Genomic DNA, 21,087 nt, shown 5'->3' on the forward strand with positions numbered 1-21,087 from the left:
CCTAGAGATGTCATCTTGGGCTCTTAAATACATCTTTGTTGGGTAGGCTCAGAGATCAGTCTATATCAGATGGCTCAAACAACTCAACGAGAAAAAAAGCAAATAACTGCATTACAAACTGGGTAAAGGGTATAACAGACATTTTGCAAAAGAAGAAATACAAGGGGTCAATAAACCCATGTTCAACATCACTAATCATCAGAGAAATGCCAATTAAAATCACAGTGAGATATTATCTTATGCTAGTCAGAATGGCTATTACTTAAAAAGTTAAAAAACAACAGATGTCGGCATGGTTGCAGAGAAAGTGGAACACTCATATACTATGGTGAAAACGTAAATTAGTTCAACCTCTATGGAAAACAGTATGGAGATATTTCAAATAACTACAAATAGAACTACCATTAGATCCAGCAAACTCACTGCTAGGTACTTACCTAAAGGAAAAATATCATTAATTAAAAAGACATTTGCACTCTTATGTTTATTGCAGCACTATTCACAATAGCAAAGTCATGGAACCAACCTAAATGTCACCAATAGTTGACTGAATAAAGAAAATGTGGTACATATACACCATGGAATACTATACAGCCATAAAACATAAATTTATGTCTTTTGCAGCAACACGGATGGAGCTGGAGTCCATTATCTTAAGTGGACTAACTCAGAAACAAAAAAATCAAGCATCACATGTTTTCACTTAAAGCTAAACAGTGGGTATACATGAGCATAAAGATGGAGATAATAGATTCTGGGGACTTCAAAAGCTGAGAGTTTAGGAGAGGGATAAAGGCTGAAAAATGACTTATCGAGTTCAATGTTCAATATTTGGGTGATGGGTAGATTAGAAGGCAAATCCTCATTGTTATGCATGTAATATCCTTGTAACAAACAAATCATGTACCCCTAAATTTAAAATGAACTAAGATGAAATAAACAAGAAAAGAAAAAGTCATGGTCTGCATAGAGCCCTGGGAAGGAGGCTAGATTTTCTTTCAAGAGTCCAAATCTTGACTGGGAATGGTGGCTCACACCTGTAATCCTAGCACTTTAAGAGGCTGAGGTGGGAGGACTACTAGAGGCCAGGAGTTGGAGACTGGTCTGGATAACACAGCGAGACCCCATCTCTACAAAACTTTTTAGAAGTAGCTGGGCATGGTGTTGTGTGCCTGTGGTCCTAGCTACTCAGGAGGCTGAGGCAGGAGAATCACTTGAGCCCCATAGAGTGGTATGATCATAGCTTACTTCAGCTATGATCATACCACTGTACTCCAGCCACTCTCACACACTACAGAGTGAGAGAAAGAGAAAAGGAAGGAAAGAAGGAAGGAAGGAAGGAGAGAAAAAGAGAAAGGCAGGAAGGGAGGGAGAGATGAAGGAAGAAAGAGGAAAAAAGAAAGAAAAGAAAGGGATGAGGAAGGGAAGAAAGAAGAAAGGAAGGAAGGAAGGAAAGGAGGAAGGGAAGAAAGAGAAAGAGAAAAAAGAAAGGAAAAGAGAGGAGAGAAAGGAAAAAAGGAAGGAAGAAAAGAAGGAAGGAAGGAGGGAAAAAAGAAAGAAAAGAAAGAGTCCAAATCTTGCAAGAATTTGTTTTGTAAGTATCTAAGTCATTTTGGACTGCTATAAAAAATACCATAGACTGAGTTGCTTCAACTACAAACATTTCTTTCTCTACAGTTCTGAAGGCTGGAAAGTTCAAGATCAAGGTGTTGGTGGATTACGTTTCTGCTGAGGGCTCTCTTCCTGGTTTGCAGATGGCTGCCTTCTTGCTGTGTTCTCACACGGCAGAGAGAGAAAAATCGTATCTCTTCCTCCTTTTATAAAGGCATTAATTCCATTATGAGGGCCTCCTCACAAACACTAGTCTATAGCAGTGAGGTTGCAAGATCACCAGAATCACTTCATATATGTCAAGCAGCTAGGCTTCCATTTAACTGGTTCTGATGCTTTAATATTCATTTCTTACATTGAGTTTGCCTGAAATGAATTTTTCTCTAATTTGGGAACTGCTGGTGATTAGGCTAGAAGTAAGGGTAAGGCCTAATTGTAGATTATTTTGACCACTTTTTTCTACATGTTCCCATAGTCTTTCTGCTTTTTCCCTTCTATGATTGACTTTTTAAAAAGAATTTACATAATTTACTCTTCCCCTTCCGAAAAATATTTCATCATATTCTTTTAATACTTATTCCTTTCATTGTTGAAGGGTTAGGCAGGTTTTAAGGGTTTAATTTTCACTAGAAATTTATGTTCTGTGTCATAGAAAATTCATATTGTAAAACAAGCCTCTTCTTTTTAGGGGTAAATACTAAGAGAGAGAGAGAGGAACAGAAGTTCCAAGAAAAGGCTGTGTCTGTAGGTCCAAATTTCTAGACTTTGTATAAAGACAGAGTATTTCATATGCCACTCGCTGGTAGAGGGTGGATTATTTGTAACTATATTTTCCCCAAACGCTATGAGAAGCATAGTGACTCAATTTCTCCCTTATAAGGTGGGTTCTCTGATTTAGGATTTAAATTCACAGACCTTGAAAAACTGAAAGAGACTGGTGATGACAATAAACAAGGATGATGTCCTCCCTTTTCTTTTCTGCTTTTTCTCTGCCCTCTTTCCTCAGGTAACACAGCAGCACCAAAAATGTAGGTCTAAATATGGACCAGGTTCTGTAACTCTGGTTTTGCTTAGAGAGAAGGAACAGGGCTTAGATTACTAGCTGCTGTAATAGATAAGGGTTGTTTGTGTCTAAATTTTGTGGGTGTTGGTAGGTTTTTCAATATTCTTGGGTACCATATTGCCTTTAGAATTTTGGGAAAGTGTGATACGTGAGACAGAGAAGGCTCCATCGACAACAGCTTGGAAGAGGTTTTGTACGGTTTTGTACACTTTTGTATTACTTGGACTCTGACCTCTTTCCTGGTTGTACAAAGCTGGTGCGGACAATGCAGCTAGTATCATTTGACCATGGCCTTGCAGTTGGCTAGAGAACTATCTTGACTGATGTCAAAAAGTCCTGGGAGTGACCTCTGAATTGGTCCTAGGTAGATAAGGTGCACAGAAGCTATGAAAGTACGCGGGAATGGCCAGACGCAGTGGCTCACGCCTGTAATCCCAGCACTCTGGGAGGCCGAGGTGGGTGGATCACAAGGTCAGGAGTTTGAGACCAGTCTGACCAGCATGGTGAAACCCCATCTCTACTAAAAATACAAAAAAAGTTAGCCAGGTGTGGTGGCACACACCTGTAATCCCAGCTACTCGGGAGGCTGAGGCAGGAGAATCACTTGAACCCGGGGAGTAGAGGTTGCTGTGAGCGGAGATCACGTCACTGCACTCCAGCCTGGGCGACAGAGTGAGACTCTATCTCAAAAAAAAGAAAAAAAAAAAAGAAAAAAAAAAAGAAAAACCAAAGTACGTGGGAAGACATACAAAATGGACTTTCTGAAGCTCCGTAGATCTCTATCCTCACCAAAACTAGCTGTGGCTATGCACAACCATTGACTCGGCTGAAGTACTCAACAGGTCAGAAGAGGTGTGAATGAAGTGAAAAAAGAGAAAACTCTCCCTTTCTACTGCATTTCTAACATTCGTTTCCTGGCCCCAATGGAGAGAGGAGGAGTCACTAAACTGGTTGGTCAGATGCTGAGTGTGGATTGGGCCATGTTTGACAGAGTGCAAAGTCCTCTGTTTCCAAAGGTGGTACCTTTCTGCCACTTCCTGATTACGAGGGGAAGGTAGATAGGTCAGTTGACCCTGTTCTCTCCCTGTGGCTGGCCCAGAGACCATCTGGCCCCATCCCTCTGCCCATATTTCCTTGCCTCTTCCTCTAGCAGGGAAACTCAACATTTTTAGGCTCAGGAAAATCTATGGGAAAGATAAGACGTAATTGCTGCTGTACTTGAGCATAAGTCTCATGCTTCCTGCACTGGAATACTGAGCACTAGCTTAATTAATTCATTAAATAATTGAATACATACTTATTAAGCCCTCTAAGGGGAGACAGTACTAGCAATAAAACACTCTTTTAAAATGTTATCTAGGTATTGAAATTGTAGATGAATTTTGCTTTGATCTTTTCCTCAAATTTTCTGTGGGAATAAGTAATACTTTTATAAATGCATATACGAATGCATCCATCCATACATAACAAACGCACCAAAACGGGGGCGATTCTGGATTTATATGTGAGGAAATGATGAAATCCTGTGGAGCCTTATCTTTTAATGTGACTTTCTCTACAGCTTTTTATGGTGGATACACTGAGCTTCCTCCCCACTTGGGATCATCTGGATATGAGGAAGGCTGTACATTAACCACCTTGACCTTCCTTCCAGATCTCCATTTTGGTAGAGTGTGATTGTCTAGTGATGTCTGTGTTCTCAGATGTCCCCCTCTCTCCCACATTTCCTTGCCTATCACACCAGGGAGGTAAAGCCCCCAGGAATGACTCCTACTTCAAAGTTCTCTCCACTGGATAAGCCAGTACTGTCCATGGGACCAGAATTTTGCCCTAGTCCTCTACGTTAGTCACGGGACCCCTATTGGCCTACTTTGGTCTTATCAGGACATCACAGTGGCTAAAGAGCAGTCTCTGAAGGCAGGCTGCCTGGGTTCCCATCCCAGTTCTATCACTTGTTTGTTGCCTGTGAATACCGGTCTGGTTGCATTATCTTCCTTTGCCTCGTGTTCCTCATTAACAAAAAGGGAAAATAAAAATATCTGCCATCTAGGGTTCCATAAGGACTAAATGAGGCAATATAGCTCAACAAGATGCCAGGCACATCAGAGGCTCAGAGAAGTTTAGCTGCTGGTATTATCAGTGTTATTCCTCTACTCAGGACAGTAGCCTTACCCCAAACGACAGCCCAGGGGTTGGACCTTGCAGCCCATGTACAGTTCCCCAGGATAAGCACAGGCCACACTCCTGAAATGACTGCAGCCACCTTTGCTCCATCTGCTGCGGCTGTCTGTGTAATTGGACACCGTGGCGATCAGCTTGCCATGCCCTTCAGACACTGCCTCACCCACCTGGCTGCAGGTTCAGACACAGCATCTTAGTTAGGTCAGTGTCCCTTGTCTGCCCCACATTCCTGCCTGCCAAATTTGGCCTCTCACCACACCCACCTGCCACAGGCCCTTAGAGCAAGGCCCCATTTCAGGAATCTGGCCTATGTGTGTCCCCTGGGATCGCTACCCATCTCACAGAGATCAAAACGGGCTAACAGTCCCTTCCTCGGGTTGTTGAAGCCTTTAGAGGGTCTCAGCAGCCCGGTTGAGGTTCTAGCTTTATGTGTCTGTGATTTTGAACAAAGGAGATTCATTTTGTGTGTAGAGTGGCTTTGAGGGGGAAGAGGAGAAGCTATTTATTTATCGATTTTTTTTTCTGTAGAGTTCCAATTTCACTCTACTTCATCTGTGTAGATGAAAATCATTCCTGAGTTCTTCCAATTTCTTCTTATTCCCTTCTTGTTAGGAAAGGGGGCACTGTAGAGCTGTCAGCAGAAACACATTTCTTCCTCTTTGTTCCCATCCTGCACCTGCCACCTGCCACCTGCCTTACTCATATGTCTGGTCATCCCACCCCTAGTCGGTCAAGGGCTTCTGGGAAAGACCTGTCCCATAACTGTTCTTTGGGTCCTGTTGCCTTCCGACTCCTCACAACCCTCAGTCCGTCAAACTGCCCTTCAGTGTCCCACGTCTCTGACATTGCCATGGGCTCTGACATGGTGCCGAAGTACGACAGATAATCCTGAGCTCAGATCTCAGCTCTACCACTCTGAGCCTTAGGCAAGCCACCACGATGCTGGGAGAATAAGACTTCTCATTGGATACAACAGTGATGGCATCCACCTCATGATAACATTCTTGCCAAGAACGTTGATAACTGTAAGCACTGAGTTAACGAGAGTCCTTATTTTTATGGCCTATTCCACTTTATTTATTTATTTATTTTTTAAGCTTTTCATTATCTTTTGTGAAAAACAGACTAACACCAACGTGACGCGTCCCGCAGGACACGGGGACACAGAACCGGGGAGGGCCCGGGCCGGGCTGGGCGGGGTCTCCGGGCCTCACTTGGTCAGCCGCGTGATGAAGCGCGTGGAGAAGTCGAACAGGTTGCGCACCTCGTCCTCCAGCTCCATCACGCGGACGCGCAGCTGGTCCTGGCCGCCGAGCACACTCTTCTCCATGGTGCTGCACAGCACGGTCTGCAGCTGCTCCGTGCGATCCAGGTAGCTGGGCTCCAGGCCCTGCTGGTGGAGACCCAGGCGCAAAGTGAGGCCACCGTGGCGCGGCTCGTCCCCGTGCTCGGCGCCCAGCAGGTGCTTGTTGAAGTGAGGCAGCGGCAGGCTGGGCCTGAAGTCTGAGCTCAGCATGCTGACGGGTGCCAACAGGATGGTGGCATTGGTGACGGGGCCTTTGAGGGTCACCGTCCGGATGCACTGCTTGCTCTGCACGTCCCAGAGCCGCATGGTCTCGTCGTGGGAGCCCGAGAGCAGCACGCTGCCATCCGTGGACACCGACAGGCAGGTCACCTGGTTCCTGTGCCCTTTGAAGACCTTCCCGGAGTCCCGCTCTGGCTGGAAGCTTCTCTCCCTCTGTCCCGGCCAGGTGAACAGGTCCACCTGGAAGATGGAACTGTCGCTGCCCCCGCAGAACAGGTGGTGCTAGGCCAGGTCCATGGTCACCGCCATGACGGCCACATCAAAAAGTACGGAGAGGAGCAGCTCCCCCGACTGAACTCCACTCAGTCTATAAACATGCGCAAGCCTCCCCTGATCTTTAAAAGACCTCCCTTTAATTTTATTCCTTATTTGGCTACTTTCTCAGAGCCACTCTCATTACCAGCCATTCCACAGGACTGCTGTATTCCCCTGGCCTCTTCTTTATAAATGCAGATTCACCAGAGGGTCACCAACCACTCCAGCATGCCCAGGCCTGAGCTGTTTCCTGGGACACAGGACTATCAGGGCCCAAATCAGGAGAGTTCCAGTAAACCAGGAACTCTATCCTTCAGCCTATAGACTTTCTCACCAACTGCCTGAATTAATTAGACAAAGCCGACAGCCCCCACATGGCCACCCTCTGCAGTGACTTCTATATCTTCTGTGACTCTGTGGTGCTCAGCAGGCCATAATGATGACACCCTTGATGGTTTTTCCTCCCTTGAATTCCAGGGCCTTGGATGACACTCTTGATGGTTTCCCTGGCATTCTAGTTACTGTGGCTGCATAACCATCAAACTGAAAACATGACAGCTTCAGCAGCACTTTCTTATTATCTCTCAAAGTTTTGTGAGGTGTGGGCTCAGCAGGGCGGCTCTCCTACAGTTCTCACATGGTGTTGCCATTGACAGCAGCTGGGGCTAAATGTCTGAAATGGCCTCTTGCCTGGTTGGGGATGGCTGGAAGTGCTGGGCCTGCCAGCATGCTCTTGTCATGCATCCCCAAAGACAGCTAGCGAGGGCTTCTCCCAGCCCAGCTATCTCAGGGCTTTAAGACTGAGTGTCCCAAGAGGGAGGAAGGGGAAATTTTTAGCATCTTGAGGCCTAGGCTGGAAGTTGGCCCTTTAGTTTGGAAACCAGCCAAAGTCACAGCACCCACCCAGGGGAGGTGACATGAACCCTGTCTCTCAGTGGGAGAAGCATCAAGGAATTTATGGCCACTATTAACCTGCTGCACTTGAGGATCTCTCTGTTCTTTCTGCTCTTCCTCCTCTATGGAATTTGATCCTCAACTCTCCTCTTTTCACAGTCTCTATCAATTATCTTCATATCCAGGCACACGTCCAGTTCCTCACCAAACCATGTTAATCTTGCCTCCTAAGCCTTTTTCTAAATCAGCCTCTTCCATTTTTCTCATTCCAGGAGTTCTTTGTTTCTCAACGGTTTTTATGCCATAGCTTCTTGGTGGTCTCAGTCCTTCAGCATCAGCACCTTATACTCTTCTCTCCACACTTCTGCCAGAATCCAGTTTCTAGAATGCAAGTCTAATTGGAATGCCTTTTCTACTAAAAGCATTTGTATAGCTCTGTGTGCTCTGCAGGCCTATGTCTAAACTGCCTATAACCTCTGATCCTGGGCTCCTTCCCTGGAATGATTTTCAATTCTGTCTCACCCAGCCCAGCCTCACCCCTTCCCACTTCTGTGTGCCACCTGCCCTGAGTCCAGATCTTCCTTGTAACTTGGAGGTGATTAGGTCCTTGTCCCAAGGTCAGGCTAGGGCTCCTATTCATACTACTTCACACAAGGCAGAAAAAGAGAATGGTTGTCTCTCCAGTGTAATGTCAGAGCCTCAACATGCAGGGAGGGAGCCTGCATGGCTAGATCTGAGTCCCTGGAGACCAGCAGGGTCCCTAGCAGGCCTTCAGCACAATAGGGTTAAGAGAGGCAGCTGTATCTATCATGTTCTCACACTGACTTGACAACTCAAGGTTAATCCAGAAAGTCTGGCTTTGGGTTAATAGGGCCTTGACCCTTTATTTATTATGTTGACTGAGGGTTTTCTTCTCATTGGGAAGATCTGACATGTAGCTGTCTGGAAGCCTGCCCCATCATTTTGTATTGCTGTGAATCTGAACTGAATGTTCTGGTTCTATCTTTCTGGCTGTTTTCTGTAATAATGCTCAGTCACACTTTGTTATTTAATCTGAGGGACTGAGACCTCCATGGACTGCAGGTTGATTTTGATGTCCCCCAGATGCAATGGAATCCTTGATGGGCTGAGAAGTTACTGGATAGCTGCATCTTGTCTTCCCACATGGGCCAGGCCGTCCCCTGCCATGCCCTGTTGTCTCATTGACTGTGTTCAGTCAGACTGGCCTCTGGCAGCCCCATGCAGTTCAGACAGGGACCAGCAACAACTGTAGACCCTCTAGTTCTTTGCTTCTTCTGTGTCCCATGTTGCAGGCCTTGGCTGGGATTGCTGAAGGTGGATATGTTTCCCTGAAGCTGCCTTGCATGAAGAGTCACAAACCCTTTTTGTTTTTTTAATTTGAGACAAGGTCTTGCTCAATTGCTCTGGCTAGACTGTAGACCTCCCCAGCTCAAGTGATTCTCCCACCTCAGCTTCGCAAGTAGCAGGGTCTACTGGTGTGTACCGTCAAACAGAGCTAATATTTTTAAAAACTTATTTTTTGTAGAGATGGGGTCTCACTTTGTTGCCTAGGCTGGACTTGAGCTCTTGGGCTCAAGTGATCCTCCCGCCTCTTCCTCCCAAAACACTGGGATTATAGGTGTGAGCCAGTATGCCTGGCCCCAAATCCGTTTTATCATGTCATCCTAAAACTAAAGTAATATTAATGGTTCATAGACTACATAAAGTCTAAGCACTTTGATCTTTCCTGTGCTTCTCAGCTTGTCTTGAATTCCAGCCACAGATCTGTTTCCTTCCACACAGCTGTGAGGCGCCCTACCTGCATGTGGCTCTGAGGGTGCCGCAATGCCCACCCTGCTGTGCCTTCCATCTTGCTCTTTGTTCACTGTTATGTTCCTTCTGCATCTCATTAGCATACAGGATATATAATATCTAATATACAATATCACTTGCTGCATGATAACCTCAAAGGGGCAACATTATCACTATATGAGTATTTCCAACACATTCACTCTGGGCTGCTAGAGAGCCTGATTATGGATTCAACAGCTTGAGCTCCTTCCTTTACCAGCCCAACAGATGCCTCTCTAGCAAGATTAATGCTTTTGGGCTTTTAAAGCAAAACTGGAAGAAAAGAAGGAAGGGAAGACCAACATGAGTATGAGCTGTAACCCAAGGTAGGTTTATGGAGAAGTTTAGGTGGCAGAGACACCAGGGAGGGGAATTAATTGTGCCGTGAAAGGTCACAGATGAAAGAAGAAAAAGAATCTCAGAGTATCACTGTGAACTGTATATTCTTTCCCTAACATTTAAGCAGCACAAGTAAGAATATAAGCAACTCAAATTATGACTGTTACCCAGTGCAATTTTAACCATGATTTCACTTTAGCGTAGTCCTAAAGTGGGTGGGCAGTGGCAGGGGGAGTCTTGGTTTCCAGGGAGTTCTATAAAAAAATCAGATGGCACAATAATATAAATATGCCTATTATTATGCAGATACGTCTATGGAGCCATACTTGTTCCTAATAGAAAACCTGTGAAGCAGTGCAGTGATCACACCTTTACATTGCTCAGGTTGGGTTCAGTCTCCCCACGCAGACTTAACTTTCTTAAAGGCTTAGCGCCTATGGCCCAAATATTTATTGTAGAGTAAGTTGAGACATCTCCTTGGAAATAACACGACAGTGATTGAAAATGGCAGCCCACGGTGCAGTCCTTAGCCACGCTGGCTCTAAAGGCAGAGCAGTCCGGGTGAAAACATGTCCATGTTCAAATAAAAGGCTCTAACAACGTGTCACCTTGACCATCTGGACTGTGGCCTGATGAAGCCCCTGTGTCTAATCTCAGTGCTGGTACCTCTGGCTCCAGCGAGCTTGTCCTGGCTCTGGCTGCATCGCCACAGGGAAACATTGCTCCAGAATGCCAAGGAAGACAAGGCAGCCGGATCCCCTGGAGCCCTGCTTTTCCACCAGCGCCCTTCACTCTCCAGCTTTGGCTGCAAAGGATTTCCCCACAGAAAACTCTCAGCATAAAGCCATTCATGTCACAACTGTCACCAAGGCACCAATATGTCTATTCCCAGAGCAGAAATAAAAGCCGGATGTATGTTCCCACCCTGACTCCTCTCGGACGAGACCTGTAATCCCTAATTCAGAGGCCTTTAATTATGGCAGAGGGTCTGGTGTTGACTGAGCTCTTGCTGTCCCAGACACATGGCTGGCCACTTCTCCTGGGCTTTTTCAGGTCATCTTCATGGGGCCGCCTTGTAGGCGATGTATATCACTTTCATTTTATAGGTGAAGAAACAGAATCTCAAGAGTCCAGAGGGGCTCCCTGGGCATGGGGTTGAGCCCCAAGTTGCTGTGGCCATCATGCTGCCTCTGGCTTGGAAGCTACTGCCTGAAGCCCAGAGTAAGCAGACAGATCCCAACAGCCCCCACCTGTGGGAGGCTCACCTCGCCATGGTCACGAAGGAGTCATTATAAACTGACAGTAGGGTTGGCCGCTTAGATTTTCTGTTATGTATAATCAGGAAACTCTGTGTTTTTAAAATATGAGATGATGATTGAAATGGGATTAATGATACCCTTGTAAGACAGGTTGAAGGGGCGTCCCAGCCCCTTAGGCCCCTTTGGCCCTATGCGGACACAGCCACAGGGCACTGTCTTTGAAGCTGAGAGGGCCCTCACCAGAAGCGGATCTGTTGGCACTGTGATCATGGACTTTCCAGTCTCTAGAACTGCAAGAAATAAACTTCTATTATTTATGAATTACCCAGTGTAAGGTATTTTGTTATAGCAGCCTGAATGGACTGAGACAGACAGCATGATGGGACAGGATTAAAAATGGTGTGCTAAAAAGGTTGAGGGGTGTTCTTCCGAAGGGTGCAGGGAATGATGAGACCAGAGCAGGCAGCAACCTGGGGGTACATCCAGCCACGTGTCCACACGAGGAAGCGAGGGGAGGGACGGGCTGAGCCCGAGACTGACCGGGGAGGTGAGATGGGATCCGGGATGGGTGGTGCTGACTGGTGGGGGCAGGACACTAAGGCAAGGCAGAGAGGTTGAAAATGATTCCAGATTTCCTGTTTATGCCTGGACAGCTGTGAGGAGGCGGTGCCCATGAAAGTGACGAGAACACAAGGTCGGGGAGAAGGGCAGCCCCTTTGGCAGTGGGCTCCTGTTGCTGTAATCAGAGGTCACTCCAGACACACTGCCCGTTCTTCCTACTAAAACTGGATGGACAGGGAGGTACACAAAGCAGATCTGGGCCAGAGATCAAGAGAAGGATACCCTCTTTTCAGAATCACCTCATTTTCTCAGGGTTCTGGGCAATCCAAGCCTTGATTTGGAAGGACTCTGACAAAGTACACAGTGAACAAGGGCTGTGCTGGCTCCCTCTGAAGGTTTGAGGCGGGCCAGCAGTGCCCAGCTATATGTATTAAAAAATGATAGAGTTACTACAACAATACAGGATTGTATAATTTTATAGGATGGGTCAACTTAAAATTTCACCAATCTGTCTTCTGTCAGTCTTAAAGTTTGTATCTTTACAGTTAGTATATTATAGCCATTGATAAGATGGTCAAATAGCCAGGTGCCCACTAGAGAAAAATTAGGCCAGAGAATAGGAAATGATTCAGGCTTTATTTTCTTTAGTATTTTTATCAAGTATGTTACTCCTTGGAGAGTGCAGAAAATACTTATTTAAAATATTCCTAATTTGATGGTACTTTCAAAGTCTGATTTAGTCAGATCATTAAAAGTTGTATAAATCAATAGCAATTACCTACGTCTAAATTGAATCATTATCCCCAAAGAAAAGTACTATTAGAACATGGTAGAAGCCAGGTCATCTGCAATATACCTCCGCTGTCATAAAAATAAATAACAAAAGGAAAAAAAAGAGAAAAATCAAAATCAAAATAAAAGGAACATCTCATTTTATTTTATTATGTTAATTTAATTTAATCCCCATGTAGGAAGAATGACCTTCTCTTGTACTTCAGTGTTTAAAATCTAGCCAATGTTTCATGTTTTCAAAATTATTTTTAATTTTAAGAGAGTATAATTTACCAGTTAGATTAATTGTGTTTATTCCCGCTGGGAGACTACAAAGACTCTTATTTTTAGTTCGTAACCGAAGCTTCTGTAGCCCTTTGGATCATGGCTGGGATTCTGCATTTTTATTATAGCAAGAGGAGCTTTGATGCTTGGATGTGCTATGGAAGGACAGAACATTTTGTACAGCCAATCTCTCCCTACTTGTTAATTTGGCTCTTTTCAGTCATACCTTTTTGCAAATGCGAATTATTTCACATAACATATAAATTTATGTAGCATCTTAATATACAATTTTAATGCACTCAGATCCCTAAAGCTAAATTCATTATAGCATTTTAATTTACTTGATCTATATTAATATATGTGCCCTGAGTTAATACTCTAAACATTTGCAAATTCAAGCTTTGTCCTGATAAATTTTTACTTTTTGACAAATTATATTACATTAGTATAGAATAATGTATTCTTAATATATTGATCACTCATTTGATAGATTTGCAAAACGTAAATACCTGCCTTTCCCATTTCACTTTAATTGATATTCCCCAAACACTGGGACATTGCTAGTCAAACAGGTAGGCTGAGGGGCAGCACCTTCCCAAGCCTGCACAAAAACATTTTTACAATGTCATTATCTAACGTGTTCAACTTTCAGTTATTTGCAGTATGCTTTTTGCAAGCCACCATTTTTTTTTTTTTTTTTTTTTTTTTTTTTTTTTTTTTTTGAGATAGAGTTTTGCTTTTGTTGCCCAGGCTGGAGTGCAATGGCACAATCTTGGCTCACTGCAACCTCCACCTCCTGAGTTCAAGTGATTCTTCTGCCTCAACATCCCAAGTAGCTGGAACTACAGGCACATACCATCAGGCCTGGCTAATTTTTGTATTTTTAATATAGACAGGGTTTCACCATGTTGGCCAGGGTGGTCTTGAACTCCTAACCTTGGGTGATCCTCCTGCCTTGGCTTCCCAAAGTTCTGGGATTACAGGTGTGAGCCACTATGGACGATGAAGCCATTTGTTTTTTATAGGACGCTGCTGCTTGACCAAGTTTGAATATGCTTTCATTCAATTATGATGATCTTTATGTATTATAAAGAGCTGATTTTATATTATAATGTCTTTTTGTTTTTGTTTTTTGAGAAAGGGTCTCACTCTGTTGCCAAGGCTGGAGTTCAGTGGTGCTATCATGGCTCACTGCAGCCTCAACTTCCTGGGTACAGGTGATGCTCCCACCTCAGCCTCCCAAGTAGCTGGGACTACAGGCACACATCATCATACATGGCTAATTTTTTTGTAGAGATGGGGTTTTGCCATGTTGCCAGGGCTGGTGTAGAACTCCTGGACTCAAGCAATCTGCCTGCCCTGGCCTCCCAAAGCTGGGATTACAGGTGTGAACTACCATGCCTGGCCTATAATGTCTTTCTAATAATATTTAAAGTGTGTTTTCATACTCCCCATGAAGACAATTATATGGTTATTTGGGATAAATATGCAATAAATGTTCTATATATGTTACAGAAATCAAACTGCCTTGAAGGGAATGGCACTAGGGCTGGATTAATTTACAACACAAATTCCCCCTTTTTTGGTGTGTTGGCCCATGCAAACGAGGAGACAGTCAGGAGATCATATAGCATCAAAGTATAGAAGGAATGTGGCCATTGCCTCTTGGGTCTGAGTCAGGTATATTGAAATTCCCACCCAGAGATTTCTTCCTCCTTAATATTTATCTCCCTAACTTTAAAAAGATAAAAACTTGTAAGTTGCGTTTGTGCTAGCACCATTGAGGACTGCTACTTCACTTTGACCCTAAAAATGGGTTCTTATGTCTATTTCTCAATTAATTAGAGAACAAAGGGAAAAAATGGGTGTACTGTAAGAAAGAAAAACTTCTCTTACCAAACTTCCACTGAAGGTTTGTGCATACATACTATTATTATGTCTAACAATCATTACTCATGCAAGTTTTTATCCTTTCTGTTCTTATTGAAATTTAAGAGGTTTGTATCAGGTACCACTTGCTGGAGCCATCTTTACACCCCAGACGAACACACATTTCCTAGGCTGAATGATGCAGTTTGTGGGGTAATGAGAGGTCAGCATGACTAGGGTGAAGGGTGTCTGCTGGGGAGGATGGAGAAGTAGGGCTGTGGGCCGATGGTGAGTTTCTGCTGGCGCTTGGCGGCTAAGCAGAGAGACTGCAGCTGATGCAGTAGTACAGAGGAGCCATAGAGCTTTGGGGCAGATGGTAGCAGAATCGGGCTTAAGGGATTTTGCCTGGTATGGATTAGAGAGGAGAAAAGCCAGAGCCAGGGAGATAAGTATTAAAGAAAAGAAATTCTCTTGCTGGGAGTTTTATTATGTCTATCTCAAAGACAAGGGCCAGGAACCATATCTTATAAAATCATGTTCCCTCTACACCCTGATAGCATAAAAATTTCCTCCTTGCCTATTCACCCTGCATTAGCCAACACAAAAAAGCAATACTGGGTCATTGCTGGGAGCAGAGATACCATAAGCTTCTTCAAAGACAGACACCAGGACTTTCATCTTCACATCTGTAGTCCTTGGAATGCAGTAGGTCTTACAAAAACGTTTGTCAAGTGAATGAATGAAAATAAGAGTGAATGAAAATGGAAGCAAAATATGCTTGAGGATATAGTCTTTCTTGGACCACAAGTCAAATGACAGTGGATAACTTCAGATTCCTAGCTGTGCATCTTTTCCTCTGAGAACTGGATAGTTGGAATAACAGACCATTCCATTTCCTTTCCAACAGGCCACACTGAATGAACATCTGCTGAGAACCATAAAGTGCATGAAGAAGTTTGTCCATGAGATCACTCCGTACCCAAGTGGAGGAGAAGGAGCTGTGGACTGAAGGTAAGCTGTGCATTCCTTCAGCTGGCAAATGTGAAGCCCATCTAGGTATTTCCTCAGGCAATGAGAAATACACCATTATGGGGACCCATGAAAAAAGCCTGCCATAACTCTGAAAATCATTTATTTTCAAAGGCAGAAGAAAATTTTAGAAAATATATAAATAAGTGATAGCAAGTTTAATCATTCAGAAACACCAGTAGATTAAAAATCAAAGACACAGGCTGGCAGTGCCAATGTCTCACAGCCCTCCAGAGAAGTTGTGGCTAGAGCCAAAGGTCAGAGCAAAATGTGAAAAATCATGGAAAGACTGGGACCATGGGCAGGAAGCCTTGAAAGACTGAGTCAAGCAAAGGCAAAGCTGGAAGGCAGGCTGACTGTTGAGAACACCTGATCTAACTATAGCCACATGGGAGACGACCCTGCAGGAGCCATGGAGTGAAAGTTAAGGGACCTGAGCCAAGGGGCTTATGGATAGGAACCAACTCTTTCTTTGTATTAAAGGGGCAGCCCTCTGGGCTGGCTGGGTGGCTTTGATCCAACTGCCCTAGACCTCACCACTTACTACTGAACATATTTTTAAGGATCTCTTTAAATCTGCACCTCTCTTTTAGAGGACCCATTTCCTAATGGAGGCAGCAGAACAAATAATGAAACAACTGAATTCTGCCTCATCCATGTCTGCCAAGGCATAAGAATGATCAAAGTACTCACGTTCCACGAAGTACGAGCTGGCGTCGATCTTCCAGATGATCTGGCCCCGATGAGAACCATTGACTCCACGGTTCTTGTAGTCCAGAAAATTTTCAGACAACACCTCATCTATATTCCCAGAGGAAGAAAAAAGAGTAATGAAACATATCAGTCAACAGCATATTTAGAGGAATAAAAGAAAGCGAGCAAGCTATACAAATGCTGCTTCCATCTCAACAGAAGAAAAAGCACCTGGAATCAGAGCATCAGATAGCAGAAAGCATCCCAAAGACACCATGGGACCAAACGCTCTTTATGCAGGAATCTCCTCCCCACGCCACAGCACTCCTGGCAGGAGATCATGTAACTGGTTCTGGAATACCTCCAGAAACAGAGCAATAATTACTGCTATTGCATTTCACTTCACTTTTAAATGGTTCTTGCATGTATGAAAGCTCAGTGTGAAAATCTTCCTCCTAAAGCTTCTATGAACTGATCCCTACTTAAGACCGAGGTCAAGACATAAAGAAAGAGTCTCCATTTGAGGAGTAGTTCTCACAGACTCCACCTCGTATCATCTCTCCTCACACCTGGGTATCACCACCATCCTACACATAGTTGCACCCCTGAACTTATCCATCCATCCATCATGCACTCATGCATTCATTGTTCATTCAGCAGCTGAAATCCAACCATCTGCCAGATGCTGGGGAAGGTGCAGGGGCTGTGGTGTTGGGCAAACCAGTATGATCTTTTCTGAACCAAAGCTTACAAACAATTGAGAAGACAGACTGTAAACATGAAGCAAAGAAATAACTGTTTGATCGTAACTTGTGATAAGAGATGGAAGGGAGGCCAGGCATGGTGGCTCACACCTGTAATCCCGAAACTTTGGGAGGCCGAGGTGCAGATCACGTGAGTTCAGAAGTTCGAGACCAGCCTGGCCAGCACGGTGATGGGGGAATGTGTTCTCTTTCTGCATCCACAAGGGGGAGTAGTTTTAAGGGCTAGAACTTCCCAGCACCATGCCCCCCTCCCATCTCTCTCCATCCAGGAGATTTAACGATTTATGTTTGAATTTCACTGGCAAGGGAAGAAACTAAGAGTCAATCACTCCAGTGGAAGTTCTAAGGAACTCCTTTCATTGGCCTGGGATCTTAGAGAAGGTGGGGGTTCCCCCAGGTTAAAAGTCCCCTTCTTCCACACTCCTTTGGGCTCCATGTTTGGGTCCCTTCCACGAACACTCCCTTTGTGGAAGCCAGCTTTCTCTCTCTGGGATTTCCCCTCTGGGGTCCCCTTCCACACTCTCTCGTGGAAGCCTGTCTTCCCCTCCTAAACTCCAGCTCTCTCTTTTCCCTTGGAGTTAGCTGTTTCTCTGTTTAAATAAGTCACTTTCTACAAACACTTTCGGGTCCGGCATTTGCTGCACACTGTGCTGTGGTCCCATCTCTCATTCTTGAGAGGGCAGTAGGCCAAGAACCTGGAGAAACATTCTCTCAGGGAGCTGAAGGCACCCTGAACCGCTGAACCCCAATATTACATTTTAGTGAGCCAGTCAGGAGAGGGGTACACCAGAAAAGGGGTACAGCCAGGAGAGGGGTACAGCTGGAGAGAAGACTTTGAAATCATGAGTAAAACCAGCCCCGTTCTGTCCTGTCTCTTTGAGAACACCTGAAACAGCCACAGCCAGGCAGGGCTGCGGCCACCCGAGCCTGGAGGCACGACCCAGCCCATCTTAAGTGGTGCTACCCAGCCAGAATTAAAAGCCAGTTTTTTTTTACCTCCAAGCTCTCTCTCCGCTTTCCCTCTCCTTCTCTATTCTTCAGATATTATCTCTGGGACCAAAACCTGTGGGAGCCTGTGGGGTGGAAAGGGTAAGCACCCCCCACTTTCTGCTCCTTGCGGCTGGGAACAGCCCAGCCTGGGGGTGGAACTGAGCCACTCAGCCCTCAGCCGGAGAAAACAGCAGGGAGGGGCATGCTACAGCCCGAGCTTGCACGGGTCGGGGAGCACAGAGACCTGTGCAGGTTCTGGCAGGCCTCTTTGGTGTTCCCCAGTCCCAGGCAGCAGGATTAAAAAGGCTTCCCCAGGGCGTTTGCCTGCTGGCCGTGGATCTCCCCCCCCCCCCCCCCCCCGCCTGGGGAGCGGCCCAGGCATGCACGTCGTTCTGGCAGGGGTCAACATGGCGACTGAAAGCCCCGGGGGTGGAGGAACTCACTGGCCCAGCAGCAGCTGCAAGCAGCTTTTAAACCCATAGTGGCAAGTGATTTTTTTTTTTCTCTGGGTGGGTGGGCTGAAAGAAAAGAAGCAGCTGCCGGCCATCAGCCCCACCCGGCTTTGGGCAGGCCACGCCGCCTTAGGGTGCAGCATTCTTATTCAAAATAAGCTTACGAAAGCAAGTGGTCTATCAGCACAGTTGGTTAAGGTGTAAGGCCTATAACTGCAAGGTGGGTGGTTTAAGTCCCCTGTGGAGTCAGACTTCAATTGGCAGAACCTTTTGGGAAATTTAGAAGCTGAAGGCTATGGGACTTTGGTGAATACTTTGTCTTGCTTAGGATTGGCTCTCTCTACGGCAGAACTTTTCCATCCAGAAAATCAGTTAAACTGGTTGGAGGCCCCAGATAATCAATGGCAGGTGTCACAACCTTAAGGGCAATTTCCTACAATGGAAATGGGTTAGGGGAGAGGCGGCCTGGGTCCTGAGGGTATTGTTTCAGCTGCAGCGGCCCAGCCTGCCTTCTTTAGTTCTAATGGCCTCTCCCTAGAATTTTACCCTTCTGGGGCAGTTTTATAAATTGGCCTGTGTAAATTGGACTTTGGCTGGGAAATATTGGTACCATCTACTTTTCTCCCATGCCTTCCTCATTATGCCAGAAGGTCCCGCTCCCTTACTAGGAGTGGGACCTGCTGGCCAGAGCAGGAACCACTCTCTATACAAACCTCATTAGGGAGGAAGTCCCTCTCTGCTGCCCATTATTTTAAGAGGGGATTAATCCTGAAGTTTGGGCAATGGATGGACAATTTGGATGGGCAAAGAATGCACGTCCAATTCGAATACGGCTAAAGGATCCCACCTCTTTTCCTTACCGAAGACAGTAGCCCCTAAGGCCAGAAGCCAAAAAGGGACTACAGGATATTGTAAGGGACTTAAAAGCTCAGGGTGCAGTGAAGTCCTCTAACAGCCCTTGTAATACTCCCATTTTAGGAGTGCAGAAATGTAATGGACAATGGAGGCTGGTGCAGGATCTTAGACTTATTAACGAAGCTGTGATTTCTTTACACTCAGCTGCACCTACTCCTTACACCTTACTCTCTCAAATACCAGGAGAGGCACAATGGTTTGCAGTTCCGGACCTTAAAGATGCCTTTTTCTGTGTACCACTACATCCTGGTTCTCAGTTTCTGTTTGCCTTTGAAGACCCTTTAGACCAGAGTTCTCGGCTCACCTGGAGAGTATCATCACCTCAGGGCTTTAGAAACAGCCCCAACCTGTTCAGCCAGGCCCCAGCTCAGGACCTTAGTAGTTTCTCACATCCAGGTACCCTGGTTCTTTAATGTCTCGATGACTTACTTTTAACTGCAAGCTCAGAAACCTAGTGTCAGCAGGCCACTCAGGACCTCCTAAACTTCCTTGCCGCCTGTAGATATAAAGTTTCCAAACCAAAGGCCTAACTTTGTAGGCAGGAGGTAAAATACCTAGGGCTGGTCTTGTCTAAGGGCACTTGGGCCTTAGAGAAGGGACGTCTCCGACCCATACTAGGTTTCTCCCATCCCAAGACTTTAAAACAGTTACTGGGATTCTTGAGAATAACTGGTTTTGCCGATTGTGGATTCCCAGATATGGTGAAATAGCAAAACCTCTGTACACTCTGATTAAGGAAACCCAAAAAGCTAAGACCCATTTAGTACTCTGGGACCCTATAGCTGAGGCAGCCTTTCAGACCCTGAAGCAGGCACTACTGCAGGCTCCAACCCTAAGCCTTCCTACAGGGAACGACCTCTCCCGATTTATTACAGAGAAGTCAGGAGCGGCACTGGGGGATCTCACCCAGATTCAGGGAGCCACGCCACAACCAGTGGCATACCTAAGTAACAAAATTGATGCAATAGCAAAAGGCTGGCCACACTGCTTGTGAGTCGTAGCCACGGTGGCTATACTAGTCTCAGAGGCAGTTAAAATAGTGCAAGGGAAAGATCCACCTGCATGAATTCACATGATGTAGCTGGAATTCTGGCCTCTAAAGGAGGCTTATGGCTGTCTGACAATCTCCTCCTCAAATATCAGGCCTTAGTGCTCGAAGGGCCTGTACTCCAGCTGTGTACATGTGCAGCCCTCAACCCAGCTACTTTCCCCCCTGAGACAGGAGCAGACACAGAGCATGACTGTCAGCAGATTATAGCTCAGAACTATGCCGCTCGAGAAGATCTCTTAGATACTCCTCTAGCCAACCCTGACCTTAACCTTTACACTGACGGAAGTTCTTTTGGGGAAAATGGAGTTTGAAAGGCAGGATATGCAGTAGTCAGTGATCAAACAGAGCTTGAAAGCAATTCCCTTCCTCCTAGTGCTAGTGCCCAGCTGGCAGAACCGATAGCCCTCACCCAAGCTCTAAAATTAGGAAAGGGAAAGAGTGTCAACATATACACAGATTCCAAATTTGCTTACCTGGTTCTGCATGCCCATGCTGCCACATGGAAGGAAAGAGAGTTCCTAACCTTGGCAGGAACTCCCATTAAATATCGCAAGGAAATTTTACACTTATTACAACTGTCTAAGAACCCAAAGAGGTAGCAGTCTTACACTGTTGGGGTCACCAGAAAGGAGATGAGAAGGCAGCTGAAGGCAATCCCTGAGCTGACCT

The 21,087-nt window shown here is 45.5% G+C and overlaps 2 protein-coding genes across 12 annotated transcripts in view; both read right to left on the reverse strand.

Moving 5' to 3' along the window:
- The window catches only part of HECW1 (HECT, C2 and WW domain containing E3 ubiquitin protein ligase 1), a 600,315-nt gene that overhangs the window by 232,942 nt on the left and 346,286 nt on the right, over positions 1-21,087 (reverse strand). For all 11 annotated transcript variants that reach the window (XM_074379771.1, XM_010341340.3, XM_074379772.1 and 8 more), the window contains one exon: positions 16,247-16,354. In XM_074379771.1, the coding sequence (XP_074235872.1) occupies positions 16,247-16,354 (108 nt within the window). The remainder of the gene's footprint in view (positions 1-16,246; positions 16,355-21,087) is intronic.
- LOC141580129 (WD repeat-containing protein 18-like) lies at positions 1,563-16,240 on the reverse strand. Its single transcript, XM_074379778.1, has one exon. The coding sequence runs from the start codon at positions 6,465-6,467 to the stop codon at positions 6,066-6,068; it is 402 nt and encodes a 133-aa protein (XP_074235879.1). The 5' UTR covers positions 6,468-16,240; the 3' UTR covers positions 1,563-6,065.

Source organism: Saimiri boliviensis, chromosome 10 (assembly GCF_048565385.1).
Source record: "Saimiri boliviensis isolate mSaiBol1 chromosome 10, mSaiBol1.pri, whole genome shotgun sequence".
NCBI lineage: Eukaryota > Metazoa > Chordata > Mammalia > Primates > Cebidae > Saimiri > Saimiri boliviensis.